Raw genomic sequence first — 22172 nt, forward strand, 5'->3', positions numbered from 1 at the left:
CTTAGGGTGTTTCATAATTGCAGTGCCCTTATTGGGGGTCACTGTAATCATCTCATAAAGACATTTGCCCAGTATAAGTAGCAATCATGTTGCTACTATATTGTATATTAATATAAACGAAATTTAAGTTGATTTAATATATGATTATTATTTGCTTTCTAAAGTCAGATAAATTTCTCTTTAACTATTAGATATATTTACAAAATACTTGTGCATGTAAGATTAAAGATTAAGAGGATACCTTTTTAAATGTGAAATTTTATTTGTGACAAATTTTAATTGGAATCCTTCTAAAATATTCAGAAATTTAATAAAAGTTTTCTAATTAACAATTAAATATTTGTTTATTTATTAGAAATTTTAAATTTTATAATAACTGTAGATTTTTAGTACACTTTGTTCTGTGTTTTACTATGTCCATTTTCTTAAATATTGTAATGAATATTTATATAAAATAAGTATAGGCAATATTTGAATTTATTATAATAATGTTGTTTATTTAAAGGAAAACAAATTACTTTTAAAAAACTGGAGACCTGATTATTTTCTGAATTTTGGTGCTGGCCAGAGAGGAGAGTTTTCATATGAATCTTATATTAATGATGAACCAATCACAATAAAAGTAAGTTGCCCATGAATATAAAACAATAATAAGGACAGTATATGAAGACTTCTTTGGGACTGGTATGCAGTCTAGTTGAACTTATTTTAATTATGAGAGAATATAAATATTTCGAACAATATTACTTTGTATTAGTGTTAAATTTCTCAATCTAATTTCTTGATCTTACTTTTTTTTATTTACAGAAAATTAAATGCATCAGCTTTTTAAGACTGAGAAATTTACTTTTTATTCTAAAAATATTTCATAGTTATTTAGCTCTGAATTCTCTGAAAATATGTCTTTATCTAATTGCTGTCATTTTAATGTAGGAATACTCGTTTGAAAATGTAGAAGAGTGTAATGCTTTCATTCGAAAAGCTGTTCAATGGAATGAAGTTCGAAGTGACCATATAGTTAAAATCAAAGCATTATTTTTTAAGGTTTGTTTATTTTTCTGTTATTGTGTATATAATATTATAATCAAATTGCTTTATTGTAGATTAAGCAAACCCTATAATGTTTACATTATTATGATTTTATATCCTTATACTGTTATGACTTTACTAACACTAATGATTTTTTATTGTATTTCAAAGTATTGATTCTCTGTAATTTTATGCTTATATATAGGATGTTTGTTTTCTACATTTTTATTATTTGAAAATGTCTTAATATTTTTTTCAAATGGATTTAATTTAGAAAACATTATGAATATGTAATGTAAATAATTATAAATGAAGGAAAATTACAAGTTTTTCATTAATCTGAGTTTTTGATAAGCTACTTGTGAAATATTTATTATCTTTTAGACATTATTGGAATTATATGATTATTCATAAGTAGAAATGACATTTTATTTGTTGTGAAAATCACATCTAAAATAACTTTATATAACTGTTACAGATTTACATAACATTTAACAGTTGGAACATCTTTCCATGAGCATTCAGAAAAAGAAATTTAATTTTGGTTTTCTTTGGGCTTCTAAAGAAAATTCATTGTAAACAATAAGCATTCAAAAATTTAGAATTTGTAAGATTTAATCTCTTTAAATTATTTCTCATCTGTCTCATTATATTAGTTCCAATTGCATTGTTTTCATTAAAAACAGTCAGCTTTCCTGCAATTTAAAATTTTATGGTGTCAGTGACATCTTTATATGACCATCTTGCATTTTTGGAAGGAACTGATATTACAGATGGCTAAATCTGCAGTAGGATGAAATTCAAGATACAAGAAATTTGAGTGTCATTTTTTTTTCAGTTTGTGCCACAATTTATATCTTTTCAACTTTCTATCAAATTTCTCCTGCCATAAGACGATTTTTGCTTGCAGTTTTCTCAGCCGTAAATATTTTGTTTAAATTGTAATCACAGATAATTTTCCGAAATTTAATTCATAGCAACCAAACAAAAAAAAATGAATTGGTCATCTTTAAATATAAATGATTTTGCACATTAAATTATTTTATCCTGGCATTAGATCGACTGTCATGGTACTTTGTTATATTGTCACATTCCTGATTGAAATATTTAGTTGCTCTATTTCTTTGCTAGTCTCAAATTCATATTAACAACAACAAAAATGGATTACAGCAAGAAATTCTATCCTCTTGTTGTACGCTTAGCCTAATGCTCTTATAGATTCAATAAGACAGACAATACGAATTGGCAAGCATCATTTTAAGCAACTCAGTTTATGTAGTTATTGGACACAATGTTAAGTGTTTCAAAATTATAAACATGAACTAGTAAAATTATACTTTTTTCTGTTGCAAAAATAATAATCCATAACTTTGTTTTTAAAAAAATTATCAGCTATGAGATTTTCTGAAGTTAGACATATTTTTGTAATTTTATATGATTTTTTTATTAGAATGAAAATACTATTTGTGCTATTTTGCCTCCTATAACAAGTACTCTGTTGAAAAATGTTCCACCTACTTCACCTTGTGATGGTGAAAAAGCATGTCGTATCCTCCGACAAGTTTTGATTGGTTTAAAAGACATTCATTCTGCGGGCTTTGTTCACCATGCTGTCCATCCAACCACTATAGTCATTGAAAATGAGAAGGCTTTGATTGATTTCTGTTTTGATTCTGTAAGTAATCATTACTTTATTTGTGCATGTTCTTCAAATAATTTTAAAAAAACAAAAAAAATTGTTATTTTTACATTTGCATAAATTAGTTTTAGTGTTATATTTTTCCTACTTTTGTAATAATTAGGACTGATTATGATCTGTATGTAGCTAAAGTCCTTAATTTTTTTAATCAGAAATTTCCAGAATCATGAAGTGTGCTCATTATCTTTCTCAAATTTTGCTTGAAAGCAAATACAGAGTGTTATAAAATTGCCTATTCAAAAAACTAGAGCTAAATATATGGCTCCAAACATTAGAGGGAAAAAAGATAATTTTACATGATGCAATCAGTGTATACATACAAAAATAAAAATATTTTTTCCTGTGATGATGAATAAACAGAAACAACAACATGCATGTTCAGTGAACTCTTATTATTTTTATCCGAATTCAGTTCCAAAGACCACTCTCATCTGTCCAGTATATAAAGTGTGTTGTGGGATTGAAATTTAATACTGTCCTTCAGATTAGACTGTCTAAATTACTGTCTTTAGACATTATTTTTTAAAAACCTTAATTAAAAATCAAATTGTGTGCGATCAGGTGATCGTAATAGCTAAACTGTTTGAAAAGGATGATTTGACAAAAGTTATTGAAATAACATTAAGAAAGTTTGATATGAGCTATAAGAAATTGTACTCAAAAATAGTATTTTGAAGAAAAGAGGGGGGGGGGTGCTGAAAAAAACCGAATTTCTTCATTTTTTTATTTAATTGAAAATATTCAAATCAATTGTTCTATGCAACTGTTGTATGCAAAATTTACCAATGACTTTGAAACAGCACCATGTATTAGTAAAAATTTTAGCTTTTCAGTCTCTCCCCTCCTCAGTTTTCATAGAATGCCCTACTTATTTGAAGCCATAGCATAAAATTTAGAGTCTTCGGAATACATAAATTGTAATTATAACAAACATGCATATTTTCTAAAGAATAATTATATTGATGATATTATTCCTTGAATATTAATTTAAATGCCACAGAATATTTTTTTTCATTTAAAGGGATGGTGGACTATATTCTAATTATTCATTTAGAATTGTGAAAATTTTTATTCATATGTATTAAAATATGTATGTGTTATTTATCTTTAAAAAGTTCTTTAAAAACAAATGACCTTTGCATAAAATATTCTGAGATCATTTTTTTAATGTAATTTTTAGATTTTTTCCATTATTTTGTTATCATATGAAAATTTATTTGAATTAAAACTAGATATGATTTTATATCCATAATAATTTGAATATAATTTATTTATTTCAATTTATAATTTGAATAAAAGGTTTTTTAGAGATATTCTCTTGCAATTGCCCTGAATTTTCATTAGAATTTTATTTTTCTGAGCTAAGATGTCTTTTAATGATCTAAAAGAACTCAAAGCATGAACTGCAAAGTCCTTTAAATATCCATTTTATTAGATAATACTAGTTGTATAATAAATGAACTAATTATATTCAACTAAATGCTATTTTAGTTAAATATAAGCATATATTTTGATGATAAAAGAAAAAAAAATCATATTGTTGACACTTTCTTCTAATTTCAAAATCCATTGGCCCTGTTTACAAAGATGCATGTAAAGTTGTTTGGTCTAAAAAAATCTTTCAAAATCCAAAAGAGGGAGAGATTACTTGTGGTTAATATTTTAGAGATTATTAATTAAAAACATCTGATAGCTTAACTTAATTCTTTACATTCCATGACATTATCTTTCTACTAGCAACTCATTTTTTTACAACACTTGTTAAAATGCATTAGCTGCACTTCTAATAGTTGAAGTGTAAAATGCAAAACCGTTATCTATAGCAAACTATACACACACCAATTGCCATGGGTTTCCCTTAGTTATTAAAAATATCACCAAAAGTTTCTTCTCAGTACAGAACTATAGATAAGGTTTAAAATTCTTGAAAATGAGTTGTGTGTTTTTATTATTCTTGGGTATTAAATTTTTGTGTATTAGGTATTAAAAAAATAATTTCTAGCAAGATTGTTAATTTTACTGTTTAACAAAAAATTTACAATTAATTTTTACTGTTTAATAAAACATATCTTGGAAAAAATAAATATTCCAGAAGGTATATATTCAATCTTTTATGAATGTTAAGTATTACTCAGTATTTTGTGTAATGCATTCTTTTGAAGTGTACGTGTTTTTTGGATTATAATGCAGTAATTTTTCTATATTTTTTCCCCTTATTTTTATATGTAAAAATATTTCAAGTTTTTGAAAAATGTTATAATAATAATTTCTCATTCTTTTAATAACAGTGATATATATCATATTATTTGTTCAAATAAAATATTTTCTTAGAAATAAAAATGTATGGTTATGTAAAATGTGATGAAATGTATAAATGATCATTAATTCAAAATTTTAATGTAAATCTACTGTGCATGTTCACATATGCCCTCTTACCATCCATGTATGTCTTGCTGATTGTACCGAATTTTCAACTATTTAATAGTCATGACAAGGATTTTTTTTTATTGTTATTATTTATTTATTTTGGTAATAATAGTGTCTGATTATAAAAAAATTTTCCAGCATTTCTAGTAATTATAGTTATTAAAAATTTTGATAGTAAATATAATAATAATAAAAATTGTATTCAGTAATGATAAACAGCAATAATTTATTTGTTTTTGAATTAATGCACTATTTTATTCATTTGTTGCATTTTTTTTTCCCCTTCCCTGTGAAGAAATATGTGGATGAAAGAGTTAATTTCAAAGGTATAAATTTCTTGCCGCCTGAGATCAAAGCAGCGCATGAATCAGCTGATATGTATGGATTTGGATGCCTTGTGCTTTGGGTCAGTTTTTATAGTGTTATATTATATTAGCCACTTCTGGTAACTTATTGATTCTATAATTCTATATATTTGTTGTGTTTATTTTCAATTTAATCACTTTTAATTAACTTCATGTTTGTAATTCCCTGCACAAATTCTCAAACAATTGTGGAATTTCTGTAGTTGCTATGGAAATTACTTGAGAATGTAGATATATAGTTATAAAGTATGGGTCTCGTACAATAAAAATGTCAAAAATACCCTCTTCCCAGACCCCCAGTTTCGCTTTTCTCGCTTACTGTGAAGATATTGACAAAGCAGTATTTCTTCTTCCATTTACCACTGATAAAAATGACATAAACCACTGCGTTAGAACATCACAGGAAGATGCCCCAGCTCAGAAATTTCACATTTCTCCCCATCACTAAATATAATAAATATCTTTTGTGCAAAGTGAAGTAAGCTAAATTTTTATTTACTTACAGAGAAACTGTATAAGTGATCACAAAGTTGATAAGATTTTAATCATGGAGTATACATGTTGTAGTGAATCGTTATTTAAAATGACCTTAGAGCAAAAGAAAAGATTAATCAAACTTTTAACTAGAAGCATTCCAAAAAGTGGCCATGTTAGTTCAATTGCAGTGGAATTATGGAGTTACAAATATACAGTGAAAAACTACAGAAAAACACAAAAATCTGAAAGTACCCTCTTCCTGAATCCTTGCTCACAGTAATGCTGATAGTTAGTGAAGTTTTTTTTTTAACATGGTTAAAAAAAAAAAATAGAGAGAATCTTGCTCCTGTATGAATTAAAAAATACTGGACTCGGTTTTCATTACAAATTAAAAGTTCAGAAAAAATATTGCCCTGAAGTGCATTTTCCCCTATCTCCAGGGTGTACATGTGCCAAATCTGGTAACTCAGCCCAAATGGTTTGGCTTTTAGAGTCCTAACACACACACACATTCAGATTTATTATAAATATAGATATGGTGAGTGACGATTTGTAAATATATTTTTAGAAACTTTTGCCTTACATGTCTTGAAGAATATATTGTATTTGTTTAATTGATCTGTTTACATGCTAATCAATAAAATAAAAAAAAAAAAAAAAAAATAAAAAAAAAAATAAACCATTTGAAAATAGTGTAATAGAAAGTAAATAAAATTACCCCAGTATATTAAATATTTTATAAGCACTAAAACATACTCATTTTTGTAATAAATTTGCTCAGAACTCTAAAATATACTAAATAATACAAAATGCTCAACATAGTAATTCTGACTTTATATCTTGTGTAGTTTTGTAAATATTTTAGGTTGTTTTTGCATATCAAATTTAGTTTTAAATTCCCTTTGAATATGTGCATTTACAATAAGTACTGTATATTTTCTTTCAAAATATTTTTAGGTTCTTTTTCCTAATCTGTCATTTACTCTAACTGAAGATGGTGTTCCAAACATAACTGCATTTAAAAGCATTGTAAGTAAATAAATATATATTTGTAATATTTTTATTATATAAAATTTCTTGTTGCATCTACTAAAGAAGGAAACTGAAAATTGTAAAGAAAGCTTCTTGTTGTTCAGTATTATGTACATTTATTTTAAGTTTTATTATTAAATTTCTGATCACAGTATAAAAGATTTTAAAATAAGGATTTTGGTGAAGAAACAGAAAGACATTTTACTTTATTTTCCTTTTCACGTCTCTTAAAGATAGATCTTTGATCTCTTTCAACTATTTGTGGATTAACTGTAAAGTCATATATGATGCATGGTTTTAAAAAAACTATATATATAATCTGAAGTTATAGATTATTATTAACTTTTAAAAATATGTGTTAATAATGTATTCGGATTTTACACTTCTGCAGTAAACCTGATTTCTATAGTTTTAAATATTCTAAACAAACATTAATATTCACTATAATACTATGCAGAATAATAAATGAATGATATAAAGTGTATTAGTTAAGAGTTTTCAGAATATATTTATATTAAATATATAAATGGATATAGTGTAAAAGTTCATATCGGATCTAATATCTGGAAATGGAGTTTAAAAATTAAATTCTCTTTATGATTACTGGTATGCTTCCTTTCCACTTTTTTTGTAGATCTACATATCTCAGTTTTATGACCATTCTCTAAAGAAATCTTTTTGTACATTCATTTTTATCTGGATATTGGTACTGTTAATGAGTTTTATATATTGCTAATTTTGCTACATATATATAATTTGGTTTTGGGATTTATAGTTACCTCTTTGCAAATTGAGACAACAAAATTCAAATTACCTTGGAATATTGTTATAAATGTATGATATGTTATTTTAATAAAAACTTATTTCTTTTTATATTTATTTATTTATTTTTGCAGAATATTTTTAATGACATCTGTAGTTTCTGTTTGCCTTGAATAGTCTTCTGATGTGAAAATTAATGAATCATTATTAGATACAAATTATGAAAAATATATAAAAACTTAATTAGTCAATGCACAATAAAAGCCACATAGTTGTTCAATTTTTGGCTTATCTGTAATGTTTGAGGATAGTCAATAGATGTTTCTGAAAATAAAGATCAGGATTAGCAACATGAAAAGAAAGATATTTAAGAAACTTTTGCACTGTGGTGCTTGTTAATATGTTTTTAAAAATTCACAAAGCAAATAATTTAAATGTAGTTGATGCAAAAGAAAGGCATTCATTGTTTGCTACAGTGCTTGTCACACAAAAAAAAAATTTGCATTATACATATAGATTTAAATTCAGAGATTTTAAAATGCAGTGAGTAATTGGTTAAGGTTATAAGTATATATATATATATATATATTTAAAGTAAAAAAAAAAAAAGACATTTTGCTAAAGAAATTCTTTATTTTAATTAATTTGTGATTTATAAATTGCATATTACTTTTGAATAAAACTGTTCACTAGAATATTTAGAAAAGAACTGAGATACATGAAATTTTTGATATTTCTGGGATGAAATTAATCATGCTTCTATAAAAATTAATGTCATAATAAATATCCTTATTAAAATGATTATATTCATTAACTGATTTCTACTGTTGTGGCATTAAATCATATTGTAAATCTAAAATTAGGACTGGTTTTTCTTTAGGAATTCATTTAAATTAATATTTCTTCTTTTTACAGATACAAGAACTTATTTTGCCTAAAGATTATTCTTTCCTTTCTTCATTGATTGATGCCAATCCTGAAAGAAGGCCATCTTCTTGCACACTTCTTAGCAAAGGGTTTCTTTCAAAATATGAAGCTTATTGTCGCTCCAGATGCGATGCCCAAAAAAGTGCCTCATTGTAGTTCCTGGATCTCTTTTCATCACTAAAAATCTTTCATTGCAGAGAAAGTATTCTTAAATTTTGAAATTACATTTCTTTCTCATCAGTGCCATATACAAGAGAATTTTATATGGTTTATATATATAGATGTTAAAGTTTTATATAAATATATATATATATATGTATGTGTGTGCATTAAATCCTAAATGGAGGATTTATTCATTACTGTTTAGTCATTTATTCACATAAACCATATTACAGGTATTGCAAACCAAAGTAGTAATTTAATGGAATTTTTATTTTGGAGTATTTTCTGCAATTACAAGAATAATTGCTCTATCTGTGATGATTTTGAAACTGTGATTTTTTTCCATCATTGTTGAATTCCACATGTTTGACACATGTCATCATTTGTAAATTACTATTTTTTGAATAAAGTTGTAATCTTTTTATTGAATTAGTACTTATTCCTCCTCTTTAACAACATCTCATGATTTACTTGATCTGTGTAAAATCAAAATAGTAATTATTCAAAAAAGTATATAAGTTGCATTGCTTTCTGCCATCTTCTTATTTCTTGAAAAGGTTTTTTGCACAAAAGATTAAAATCAGTTCCATTAATATTTAAGTGCATTTTGATAGGTGATGTTAAAAGCTTAGCTCACATAGCCTAGTTGTATAAATCTGCTCCCTCCCCTCATGCTTAAACTCCAGCAAACAATTTTTTTAATATTAAAATCTGAAAAACCTCTTAAGCTTGAATCAGTTCTGATACTGTAAAATTATTATCCCAGATACTTTAGCAGGGTGGCCAGCTTTCCAGAAAAACCTCTAATCATCAAGAAATTCCGAAAGATTGAGAAAAGTCAGGGAAATTTATTCTAAAACTGGAAATGTTTTTATATTGGTACTTTTTATCAAACTTGATGGTTCATTGGTATTTTTACATAAGTAGAACGAAACATCATTAGAAACTAATGAAAATCATTCATTTACTGATAATCAAAAACAGAGACCATCCAAGTCTTTGCATGTGCCCAGAGGGCTGCAGATTTATATTTAACTTTCTGAGTGATGGAAATTTTCAGTGTGTAGCATCGTTAGTGTTATATTTAAAATGTTCCTTTAATATTCTGAAGAATAAATGTCGTGCAGCTAGTTTAAATTCTACTTCAAATTGTGTTTACTGTTCTGTAACGGTTAACCAGCTCATTGATTCCCTTACTTACAACGTCAAGTCGATTATACTACTTGTTATGAAAGGGACAGTGTGCATTTTGAGTTATAATAGACAATGCTGTTTTAACTGGATGTAAAATGTTGACCTCTTATTATAAATTCTTAAACAATTTATTGTAATAAAATAAGTATTTTACTAGAATTTCTTGGGAGATATTTCTGTTCACTTATGAAATATTGGATGTTAATGCTGTTTTTGTACTGCATCTTTCTTTGTTTCTTGTAAATCTTAGAAACAGTTCTGAGATATGACTGGTTGGCTAAATCTCAGTGTAAATAGGCATGTATATTCTAGTGTTGGTTAATAAATAAGAGATTAAAATAAAGCAATAATATTCTGAAGACATTAAAAACATCCAAAAAAATATCAGGGAAAATTTAACAGCTGAAATGATGGCCATCCTGATTAGAAATAATTTTAGAAAACTCCTTTCGAATTACTAATTTTAAAAGCCTCAAAATATAAGAAAATTAAGTATAATTAATGAGAAATCAATATTAATCTTATATAATTTTTATTGTACTTAAAAGCTGAACAGTCTTTTCTTCATAATCTCTTTTTTTTAAAAATTTATTACGTGTGTTAAGTAATTCAACAGAAGACACTCAAAATTCAGTGACCTCTGTCATTGTTCCATATTATCTTATTTATGGTTGCAACTCTTTTAATTTAAGTAGATTGAAATATGAAAAATCTTATGAAAATATAAATTTGTGTTCATTTTTTTTATATCACAGTAAATTTGCAGATAGAATTCATAAAATTGCTCAGAGTGGTGATGGTTACTTCAATATTTTGGTGCCAAAGCCCTATTTGTCTATGTTGCGTCAAGCAGATGGTAAAGTTATAGAGCAGATTATAAAAGCAATGGTGTCAACAAAGAAATGCATAAAATATGACAATTCAAATAATAAACAGACAATGGTGTAATGTGTTTGCAACTAAAAATCAAAAACTAATTCGAAAGATAAAACAATGCAAAACACAAACTTAAGGTTAAAAGTGCTAAAGACAATTATAAAAATAAGCATCTTTTACAAAGCAAAAAAAAAAAAAAAAAAAAAAATGGTCTAGTAAAGTTGTATTAAACCCACTAGGTCTTATAAAGTTGATCATGATGTATGAAAAAAGAAGACACATTGAAAGTTAAAAGCAGGCATACAGTAAAAATGTGTTTGATTCTAAAATCAACATGACATGCAAGATACATTGGTGACCTATCACCAAAAATGAAATAACTGTGAATGTGTCTTATATGAAGACTAGTCAGACCACAAACCAATAGTAGATTTAATAGAACATAGCTGTAGTGATTTGGTAATAGCGAGGACCGAACTCGTAACCTTATGGTTCGTAGTAAATTGTCCACTAGACAAAAACGATCACTCTTGTCCAGAGGCGGTTATCTGGCTTATAAAGCTTCACCACATAGTTTAATATAAATCTACAGATTCCATGCCTCATGAAGGGAGAATGCCATCTTAACGTCACAAAACAGAAGTCCATTCCTCAAATAAAGCTGTCAGTTTTTGCAGTTTTGTCCGTCTTTTCATTCCCAGGAATGCCTACACAAACTAAATTTTCTCCGCAAATTAATGCAAGATTTGAATTTGCCACTATTAGTGCAGTAAAGTGTTGGCAATCCTATTTTTTATTTTGACATCTGGTAGTTTACAGTTAGTAAAAAATGTAGCGTTACACGATAGAACAACGTGTTAACGCAAGATTTGAATTAAATAAAAAATACAGTCCCCCCCCTTTAAATTGTTGTATTTTTATATTGTTTCTGATGGCACTTGTCATAGACAAAATTGAATCATAAAGTGCACATTATAAGTATGTATGGAATAACGCATAAGACAAATGGTCTCCACAGCTTTGCTGGCACATACACACACTTTTGTCGAACTTTTCTATGACCATTTTACATGAATGTGGTTGAATTTCGTTGATGCAGCGTTGAATTTCCTCCTTCGGTGCACACGTGCTTGTTGACATACGCCTTTGACTTCAAAAAAAAAAAAAAAAATCCAGTGGTGTTAAATCTCATTATATAAGGGCCCAATTCTCACATTTTCGAACTGTGGCCGCCAGGCCTTCATTATTTTTGAAATATTGTTCCTAAATGAAAACACGTTGTTCTATCATGTAACGCTCCATTTTTGCTAACCCTAAACCATCAATTGTCAAATGATTTTTATAATAGTGTTGCCAACACTTTATTGCACGAATGGTAGCAAATTCAAATTTTGCGTTATTTTTGGACCATGCTTTAAATCTAAACAGCTTTTTATTTTCGTGTACGTAAAGTAAACAAAATGCGAATAGCGACCGGATGCATTCAATTGTTATAGTGATAAAGTGTCTCCAAAGCGTTTATGCTATCGGTATAAATAATAAATTTCCTGAATAGAAAGTTAAATTTTTTAGATATTACAGATAAATATGGAACAACAGATATGCAAACGATGACACTATTATATGGCAGTGTGATGCCACAATCAATATATCAATCTGATTTGGGCATTCATGAAAAATAGTACAAAAGATACCGATAACGATGATGTAAAGCTGTTGAAAACAACATTACATCGTCAGTACAGAGTTGATGATTTATCGAATCCAGTAAAGGGATTCAAATAAGAAGATTTAGTTTGTCTATTCTTCAGAAGTTGAAGCAGATTTCACTCCAACATGATATTCATTTCCAGTGGATCTACTTGGTAACGAAATAGCAGACAGGCTTGCAAAGAAAGGAAGCAGCCTAGCGACTTCATCTTCTAATGAGCTGTTCTGTCAGGCGATAATGAACTGTTCTCTCAGGCGAAATTATTAAATAAGAAGAATTGGATGGTTCCCCCTACTCATGATTGGTATAGAGCCAATAAGCCGGGCCAGTCCATAATTCTTCCTTGTGATAGAAAAACCAACACTTACCTGTCGCGCCTTGCCAGTGGCCACCTTAAATGTCTTTTCTTTTCTCAGGTTGAAAAATTTTACCCTCTTTGCCCGTAATGCTGCCAACATCAGGCCTCTGCTGAACATTCTAGACTGTTTAGGACTTTGGGGAGAAATGTATTCTTCTCCTTTCCTCATTTTTGACTTTCTTCTTGTCAACGGATTTTTGGATTAGGTCTGACTAAGTCAGCCCATGGAGATTAGCAACAACAAATAAGAAAACTGCGGATCAGCCCAGGGTGGGAAGTTAAAAAGAGTTCACAGCCTTAATATGAATATCGTTAAGGTCCGAGTCATGAAGGAGCATTTTGGCTGTGTCGACTGGGAGAATATAAGAGGGACCGGCGTCAAATAATATACGAAGACCTGCTGGAAGCTTCCTGTGTCAAATGGGATGGTTAGGGACATAATTTTTTATACCTTAAATGAAGACATAGCTGGTAACAAAAAAATGTACAAGCTCTTCTTTACTGAAGTACGAAATGCTCCTTAGCAGATTCTCAATGCGGAATGTATCCAGTCGCCATAAAACAGTAGGCCGTGCGGAACTATGAGCGATGCAGCTGCAATCAATATGGGAGAGGATGACTGTTTGTTAAATACAGAGTAGAGATGTTCGATCGGCACCCTAGGATGTTTTTGAGAATGCCTTTAAAATACTTAATACTAAAATATTTTACTTTTAAATACTTATTTTACCTTTAAAATACTTAATTTATACTTTTAAATACTTACCTTTAAAATACTTCTTCCGCATGTATGAAATGTGAAGGAGGAAGATGATTCTCCTATCGAGAATCATTCCCAAAAACCATATTTCATTCTCCAGGAATTAAGATGCTCCGTATAGAAGCCTTCGGATCGAAGTGAAGATTTTCTTTCGGCAGAAGTGCAAGCTTCGACTCTTCTGAGAGACTGTATGTCCATTGTTATCGCACCAAGCTCTCAATTTTTTATGGCAATCTGTAACTATTGTTCAATTGGATCTTTGCTACTTCGTTGGCATAATATCTATAGATGATCTACGTAGTCTAGAAAACACAAATGAAGGCAAATGGGTTAAAATTTGACTTAGATGAATAATAAAAAATGTAATACTGAGGATGTTTCCCTGTGGAACTCCCACAGCCTGAATAAAAGTGGCCCACATAAACTAAAAGCTCAATGTGACATTTTTTTTTATATATAATACAGGCAAGTTTCCCCTAAAACCAAATTTTAATAAGTATTGAAAGTATGCCATAACGCCAAACATAGTCGCATGCTTTCTCAATATCAAATACTATGGAAATAAGATTTTTCATCCTGACAAAAGTGCTACGTATTTTGGTTTCCAGTAATACGAGGTTATCAAAAGTAGATTTATCTATACGAATACCACTCTGCAACTGGGGAGATGCATTCTTGTTCTCTAATTCGTATATGAGACGAGTGTTGGCTATACGATCGAAGGTCTTACATATCTCACATAAGCATATTTTGTAAGAGCAACTGGCCTGTAGTTCAGAGGGTTAAATGAATCTTTGCCAGGTTTTAGGATTGGAATCGCAATAGTTTCACGCTATTGTGCAGGTTACTTCTTCTCAGTCCAGATTCTGTCGAATAGAAATAACCGATTAGAAAGGGAAGTGATATTCAAATTTCGAATCATGTTAAAGGTAATTCCATCTGGCCTGCTTAAAAGACGTAGGATATCGGGATTTATAGCAACAATGGCTGTTATCCCCTGTTTCCAGATGAAGTTTCAGTCAGTTAACAGTTACAAAGCAGTTGCGATGATGCGATTTAGTACATATTCGAGATTCTAAAGTTCCAGTGAAAAGAAGAGGTACAATAAGACGGACAGTTCCCGCAACACGGAATGTTGAATAAAGAAAAGAGACACAAAGACCACAACAGAATGTAGTCAATAAAATTAATAGATGTTGAGATAAAGAGAAATTTGCGGATTGATCTTGTTTGCAGTAATTTTACCCAAAGCATTTTTGAAGGAGGTATCTTGCTTATCTAACTATAGAAAAGTCCACAACTTGTCTCTATAATATGTATACTTTTTGCACGAAAGAATTATGTGTTCAATATCATTAATACATTACATTCATGACAAAGGGGATCATTTTGGAGATTAAAACCATTCATAATGTGTTATAATTGTTTTACTGATAAGTCTGGCCAAAGCAACATCTTCCCTCCGAGTTTTGGACCAAGAAGATAATGCTTCAATGCTAGGGATGTCTCCTAAGGCGAGGAAATATTTACTGCTTCTATAATTATTGATTGCGATCTGATGCGACGCTTTTTTGAGGCTTGAAATTTTATCTTCAGGAGAGATCCATTCAATCCAAGGTGTATTTTCCGTAACTTCTTTGGCTAAGCGATCTGCAAGCGTTCCAGATTATATTTGAGTGACCAGGTACCCACAGAAAGGATATTTTTTGATTTAGTTTGGTTAAAGTTTCAACCTTGGAGGCTATACGTTGAATAACTTTTGGCGACTGTATGGAGATATTTTTAAACGATTTAAGTGCAGAGTAGCTATCTGTAAGAATCAGACAATCTTTTCCAGGAACAACGAGAACATCTAGTGCCTCAGCAATGACTAAACATTCTGCAGTAAAAATGGAATTGACATGATGGACTCGAAACGTGAATTTTTGGATGGTAGAAAAACTAGGTGTGCTGGAGTGTTTTGGATGCATCAGTAGCAATGATAAAATGTTCAGGAAAGAAATTCCGAATGCCTTAATTAAAATAGTTGTTAATTTCAATCAAAGAGATTTTTATTTTGAAATTTAAAATCCATAAGGAAAATTTCAATGTGATTAGAATTAATCAATGGTTTTTCAGACAAGGTGATAATTTGGTTGGTATAAACGTTTAAATTATTGAGTATAAGCGAAATAGATTTTTTCTGTTTGGTAGTTAATTGAATTTCCTGATTATTATGGGAGTGTTCTGTTAAAAGTGGAGAATGTAAACCATTGGCAATTTGTTTAATTAAAAACTGGGAAGCTAATCTCTTGATTTTTTTTTTCAGAAAGAATTTCCTGAGAAGCAATTTTCAGAAGGACAACATTCGGGGTCCATTTTGGGAGGCCTAAAGCAATTCTCAGGGCTATAGTTTGAATTGTGTTGCATGCTTTAAATTGAGTCTCGGAAAATCCATTGATTATTGTGCAACCATAATAAAAAGTGCTGAAAATGCTATTATTTGTGATATTAATAATATTGTTATATATGTTCTCCTTATTTATTGTTAATATGTTCTTCTTATATCGCCGGGTTCTTTTGGATAGTGGTAGTGACATGGCGTGGAGAACACACAATCAGTAGAAAACAACGACGTTTATTTACACAGAGACAGGACAGCACAAAGACGACGAATACATAGACGACAAATATTTACAGCAGAGACGAACACAGGATAGCACACTACGACGACAGTAGCCCACAGGTAGTAATCGTCCACAGCGCACGAAGCGGCCAGACAGAATCCAGCAAGAGAGGTGATGCTGGGAGCTTCGCTCTACCGTCTCTCCAACGGCTGAACTTTTCGCTTTAGTTGCCGACTCACTACTTCTCCCAACTGGCTACTACACAACATATACGACGACACAGTGGACGACAAGATTCGGCACACAGCAGTTCAGTACACGCTCCATATAACGATAGTAATTCGCTGCTTCTTCGTTATTCTCTGGAAGACTCCTTACTTTGCGGCGACTCCGACTTCTCACACACACGACTTCCCCGAAGCTGGTTAATGATATGTTTAACGGACCGCCTAACTCCTAGGATTGGGGCTTAATCTCCGGTAGATGAAAGGACTTGCCAGAAGCCTTGAGTTCAGTATTTGCCGTGATCTTCTTCGAAAAAGTCCAAAGTTGCTTAGGTAGTATTAGCTGGAGATGAGATGGGAGGTGCTTGATGAAGCTCAAGTTTCTGTTGGCTGTCAGGATGCGATAGGAGGTGCAACAAGGATTGGGAAAACGCTACAGGGCAATTGGTTAAAGATATGAAAAAATTAAAGTTGAATTTGAATTAAGCAGTAAAACTAAAAAAGGGGGGTTAAAGCAGAATATTACGTTGCCTTTTAATACGTAAATTAGGTATTGGGATGAAGCGAGCGGACTATTTTTCTCGCGTAGGAATATCTGTGTGACTCCGCTTCTGGCGCTTCGTTCCGGCACCATTCCTCCCGCGAACAAGATGCTGTGTGCGTAATTGTAAATACCTGTGTTCTTTTCTTTTCGTTTTCTATGTCCAATAAATGTGCTGTCTTCAAAAACCATGCGGAGATTATTGAAAAGTAACAACAAATTGGTAGCAGAGCGTGGTTCTGGTTCGTGGTAAATGTTTCGTTAAAATTTCTAAATGAACTGTGTGACTGAAACAAAACTGTCAAAAACGAAATTTCCAGCATGGATAAATTAAATGTCCCTGAGCTGAATGGAACTAATTATTTTATTTGGGCATTGAAAACACAGGCAGCGCTGAGTTTGAAAAGATTGGACTCTGTTATATCCGTGGTGAAACCAGATAATCTAAGTGAAAAAGATGCAGCAGAATGGAACCAGAAAAATTCTGACGCCGTTGCTTACATTAAATTATCATTGTCAGACGAACAGGCCCTACAGTTCGCAGCAGAGGAAAATGCAAAAATTCTTTGGGATAAAATAAAGTCAACATTTACGGGTCAAGCAGAAGACCGCAAAATGGATGCTGGCAATGAATTGAAAAATCTCCAAATGAAAAATAATGAATCGGCAAATGATTATGTTGCCAGAGCAAGAGGAATTGCTACAAAATGTCATTCTTTAGGACTGGATGTCACACCTAGGGAGCTCGTTTTTTATACAGTGCGCGGACTAAAAGGAAAATTCTCTAAAGTGCGAGAAATTCTAAAAACCCAACGTGACAAGTCAATGGACGAAATATTAGAAATTTTACGTGAAGAAGAAAATACCTGTTATTCGCCGACGAGTACTCGCGCTGAAGGAATCAGTGCGGAAGTATTTTATTCTAGAAAAAACAAAAGTTCTGGTGTAAGGCTCTGTTACATCTGCAGACGCCCAAATCATATCGCCAAGGACTGTTTTTACAGGAATAAAAATGCTAGTAGAAGTGCTCCATGTAATGAAAATAATCAAAGGAGAAATGCACAACATCGTGCCAATCAATCAACAAAACGACGAAGTGTTAGTGATGTCTTTACTACTTCTCATCAAGAAGAAAGCCTAAGTGATAAAATATGGTTGCTGGACAGTGGAGCTTCTTGTCATATGGCCAAAGACGGTATGTTGTTTGAAAAAATAATCCCTGAAACAAGTGATATTTATTTAGCTGGTAAAGACTCTAAAATTTTGTGCGAGGGAATCGGAACAGTTAAAACAAAAACTGTAAGTAATAATCCTAGAAATTTAACAATTACTAATGTTAGCTATGTTCCTGAACTAAGATATAATTTATTGTCAGTAACTTGTTTGATGGATAAGGGTTGTAAAATTAAATCGAATAATAACTGTATGTTGATTTTTGATAAAGATAATAATTTAGTTACTAAAGCATTTAAAAATAACAATAGATTAGAATTATATTTGGAACCATTGTATAATTCAGAGTGTTATTTTTCTAAACAATCCACTAGTAATTATGAGATTTGGCATTACAGATTATGTCATTTAAATCCTAAATATATGCTTAAAATGAAAGATTATATTGATATTAATGATTTTAGATGTGAAACTTGTGACATAAGTAAGATAACCAGAAAAACTCATCCTAATATTGACGTTGTTTGTTTGTTTTCTTATGGCACTTGCCACTGACAAGCCCGCTGTTACGAAGACAGCGATTTAAGCCTGAGGGGGAACGTCTCTTATTTTTTATAGCAGCGCCAACTAGGGCCAAGAGTACGACTTTGCCACTCACGCATCATTCATTCGCTTGCACAACCCCTTTTTACAGGAGGGCACATTCACACATCTCACAGATAGAATAACAGAAGAACAACCATGCCCAAACCGGGACGCCCAGATCACGGGGAAGACGCGCTACCCTTATGCCAGGACGCCGGCTAATATTGATGTAAATCAAAGTTCTGAAATTCTTGAATTGATTCATGCTGATCTGTGTGGTCCTATTCAACCTGAATCATTTGGTGGCGCAAAATATTTCATGATATTGGTGGATGATTTTTCTGGCATGTATTTTACTTATTTCTTAAAAAATAAAAATGAAGTGTTTAATATATTTTCACAATTTAAAGCCAAATATGAAAATTTAACCGATGAAAGAATTAAAAAATTAAGAACTGACAATGGCTTAGAATTTGTAAATGAACAACTTGATACTTATCTTGCTAATTCAGGAATATTTCATGAAAAAACTATTCCATACAATAGTGAAAGTAACGGTAAAGCTGAAAGGGCGAACCGCATTCTTTTAGAAAGGGCTAGATCTTTGTTATATGAAAGTGAGCTTCCATTAAAATTTTGGGCCGAAGCCATTAATTGTAGCACCCAAGTGTCTAATGTAACCCCACGTAAAGGAAAAGAAAAAATACCCCTTGAAATTTGGACAGGTAGAAAACCGAAATTAAATTATCTTGAAAAATTCGGCTGTGTGGCTTATTTTCACGTTCCGAAAGTAATGAGAAATAAATTTGAAGTTCCAGGGAAACGTGGTATAATGCTAGGATATGCTAGAGAAAGAAAGGGTTATCGAATTTATGACATAAAAAGCCGAAAAATAATAGAAGAGAGATCAGTTAAATTCAATGAATCTTTAAAAGGTAGTACGTATTTGGGGAAAACGAAAGCAGAAACTTGGGATATTAATTCACTGCTTGAAACTTCTCCAGCGGCATGCGAGATAAATCAAAAAACAAAAAATGAAATATCTAGTTTAGAAATTCCTGATGAATCGGCAGAGGATGAGAATAGTGATTCATCAATTCTACACCATAGTAGAACTTCGCGTCAGACAGACGCCGCTATAGGGGATGAAAACGAAACACCAGATGTTGAATCAAGTAGTAATAATATCCTAAATCAGATTACAGTCAGACATTCGGAAAGGGTCAAATCTAAACAAATGTCAGCTAATGTAGTTTATAACATTCCGAATACATACTTAGAGGCAAAAAATAGTGCTGATTGGAAGAACTGGGAAAGAGCAATGAAAAATGAATTGGATTCGTTAAATAAACATGAAGTTTGGGAAATAGTAAATAAGCCTGCAAAAACAAAACTAATAAAAAGTAAATGGGTATATTCTTTAAAACAAGATAACTCTGGTGAAAAAAAATATGAAGCGAGACTTGTAGCAGCAGGTTTTAATCAAATAAAAAATAAAGATTTTTCCGAGTCTTATTCACCCGTTGTGAACATCGAATCTTTCAGAATGTTAATGGCACTTGCATCTAAATTAAATTTATTTTTTAAGTTCTTTGATGTCAAAACTGCATATTTATATAGTGATATTGAAGAAACTGTTTATATGTTACCTCCACCTGGTTATGAAAAATTAGTTGGAGATGAAAAAGTTTTTAAGTTGCAAAAGAGTATCTATGGCTTACCACAATCTGGTAGAAAATGGTATATGACTATAAAAGGTGAATTAGAAAAATTAGGATTGATGCAACTGGCCTCTGACAATTGTGTATTCATTAAAACTGTTGGTAAAAATATTTTTATATTATGTATGTATGTAGATGATTTAGCAATTTTTTCTAATAATGATGAAATGTATCAAGAGATTGTAAATAGCATCAAAAGCATATTTGAATTACAAGAGAACAAAACCGGTAAATTTTTAGGTATAGAAATTGTAAAACATGAAAATGGTATTGGTCTGTGTCAATTTGAATATATTGAATCATTATTGATTAAACATAATCTAGAAAAATGTAAAAGTGTTAAAACTCCAATTGTAAAAGGAGAAGATAAGAGTTTCCCTTCCACAAATGAACTGGTTGACATCACGATGTATCAAGAATTAATTGGTGAACTTTTATATTTAGCCAATAGAACGCGGCTTGATTTATCATTTGTAACACCATATTTGTCACAATTTAATCATAAACCAGAAAAAAGGCACTATAACTTAGCTAAAAGAGTACTAAGATATTTAATGGGTTCAAAATATAAAAAATTGTTTATGTTTGGTTTTCTTAATGCAAGTTCTGATGCTAGTTGGGGGAATGCAGAAAATGGCAAATCATTTTCTGGTGGTGTAATTAAATTAGGTAATTCATTAATTTCATGGAAATGTCATAAACAAAAAAGTGTCAGTCCGTCAACATGTGAAGCTGAGTTATTTGCTATTTCTGAAATATGTAAAGACATTATTTGGACTGTCAACTTATTAACTGAGTTAAACTGTAAACAATTTATAAATAATGCTGTAACCTTAAATTCAGATAGTCAAGCAGCAATTCAGTGGATTAAGTGCAGCAGGTCTTCAAATAAATCAAGACATATGAATTTACGTTTTCATTTTGTGAAAGATTTGTTGAAAGATAATGTAATTAAATTAAAATATGTTCAAACAGAATGTTTAATTGCAGATTTTCTTACAAAAGCTGTAAGTGAAGAAAAGCTAAAGTATTCTGTGAAAAATATTTCGTTAATTTCTTAATTTTTGTATGTACATATAATTTTTTGTATTGTTGTGTGCATTTAATTTTTACGTGTATTATAAAGGCTCGAAAAATGTCACTCGCAGGAGGGGTGTGTTGGGATGAAGCGAGCGGACTATTTTTCTCGCGTAGGAATATCTGTGTGACTCCGCTTCTGGCGCTTCGTTCCGGCACCATTCCTCCCGCGAACAAGATGCTGTGTGCGTAATTGTAAATACCTGTGTTCTTTTCTTTTCGTTTTCTATGTCCAATAAATGTGCTGTCTTCAAAAACCATGCTGAGATTGTTGAAAAGTAACAACATTAGGAATGTATTTAGGAATAGCAAGAACTGCTTCATTATCGTGAGAATCAAGATTCTTAAAAAATTTAGAGGCAAGTTTTTTAATAAATTTCTTAAATGGGAATAATTCAGAGCTTTATACATGTTTGTGTTAATCATGTACCATTGACAATTGCAGAATCTTCTAATAAGATTATTT

General features: G+C 30.6%; 1 protein-coding gene across 2 annotated transcripts in view; it reads left to right on the forward strand.

Moving 5' to 3' along the window:
* The window catches only part of LOC129963248 (serine/threonine-protein kinase 31-like), a 40609-nt gene extending 31305 nt beyond the window's left edge, over positions 1-9304 (forward strand). For both annotated transcript variants that reach the window (XM_056077484.1, XM_056077485.1), the window contains 6 exons: positions 506-622; positions 934-1044; positions 2480-2704; positions 5451-5561; positions 6955-7026; positions 8707-9304. In XM_056077484.1, coding sequence (XP_055933459.1) covers positions 506-622; positions 934-1044; positions 2480-2704; positions 5451-5561; positions 6955-7026; positions 8707-8874 — 804 coding nt within the window. In that variant the 3' untranslated portion in view covers positions 8875-9304. The remainder of the gene's footprint in view (positions 1-505; positions 623-933; positions 1045-2479; positions 2705-5450; positions 5562-6954; positions 7027-8706) is intronic.
* The last annotated feature ends 12868 nt before the right edge of the window (positions 9305-22172 follow it).

Source organism: Argiope bruennichi, chromosome 3, assembly GCF_947563725.1.
Source record: "Argiope bruennichi chromosome 3, qqArgBrue1.1, whole genome shotgun sequence".
Lineage (NCBI taxonomy): Eukaryota > Metazoa > Arthropoda > Arachnida > Araneae > Araneidae > Argiope > Argiope bruennichi.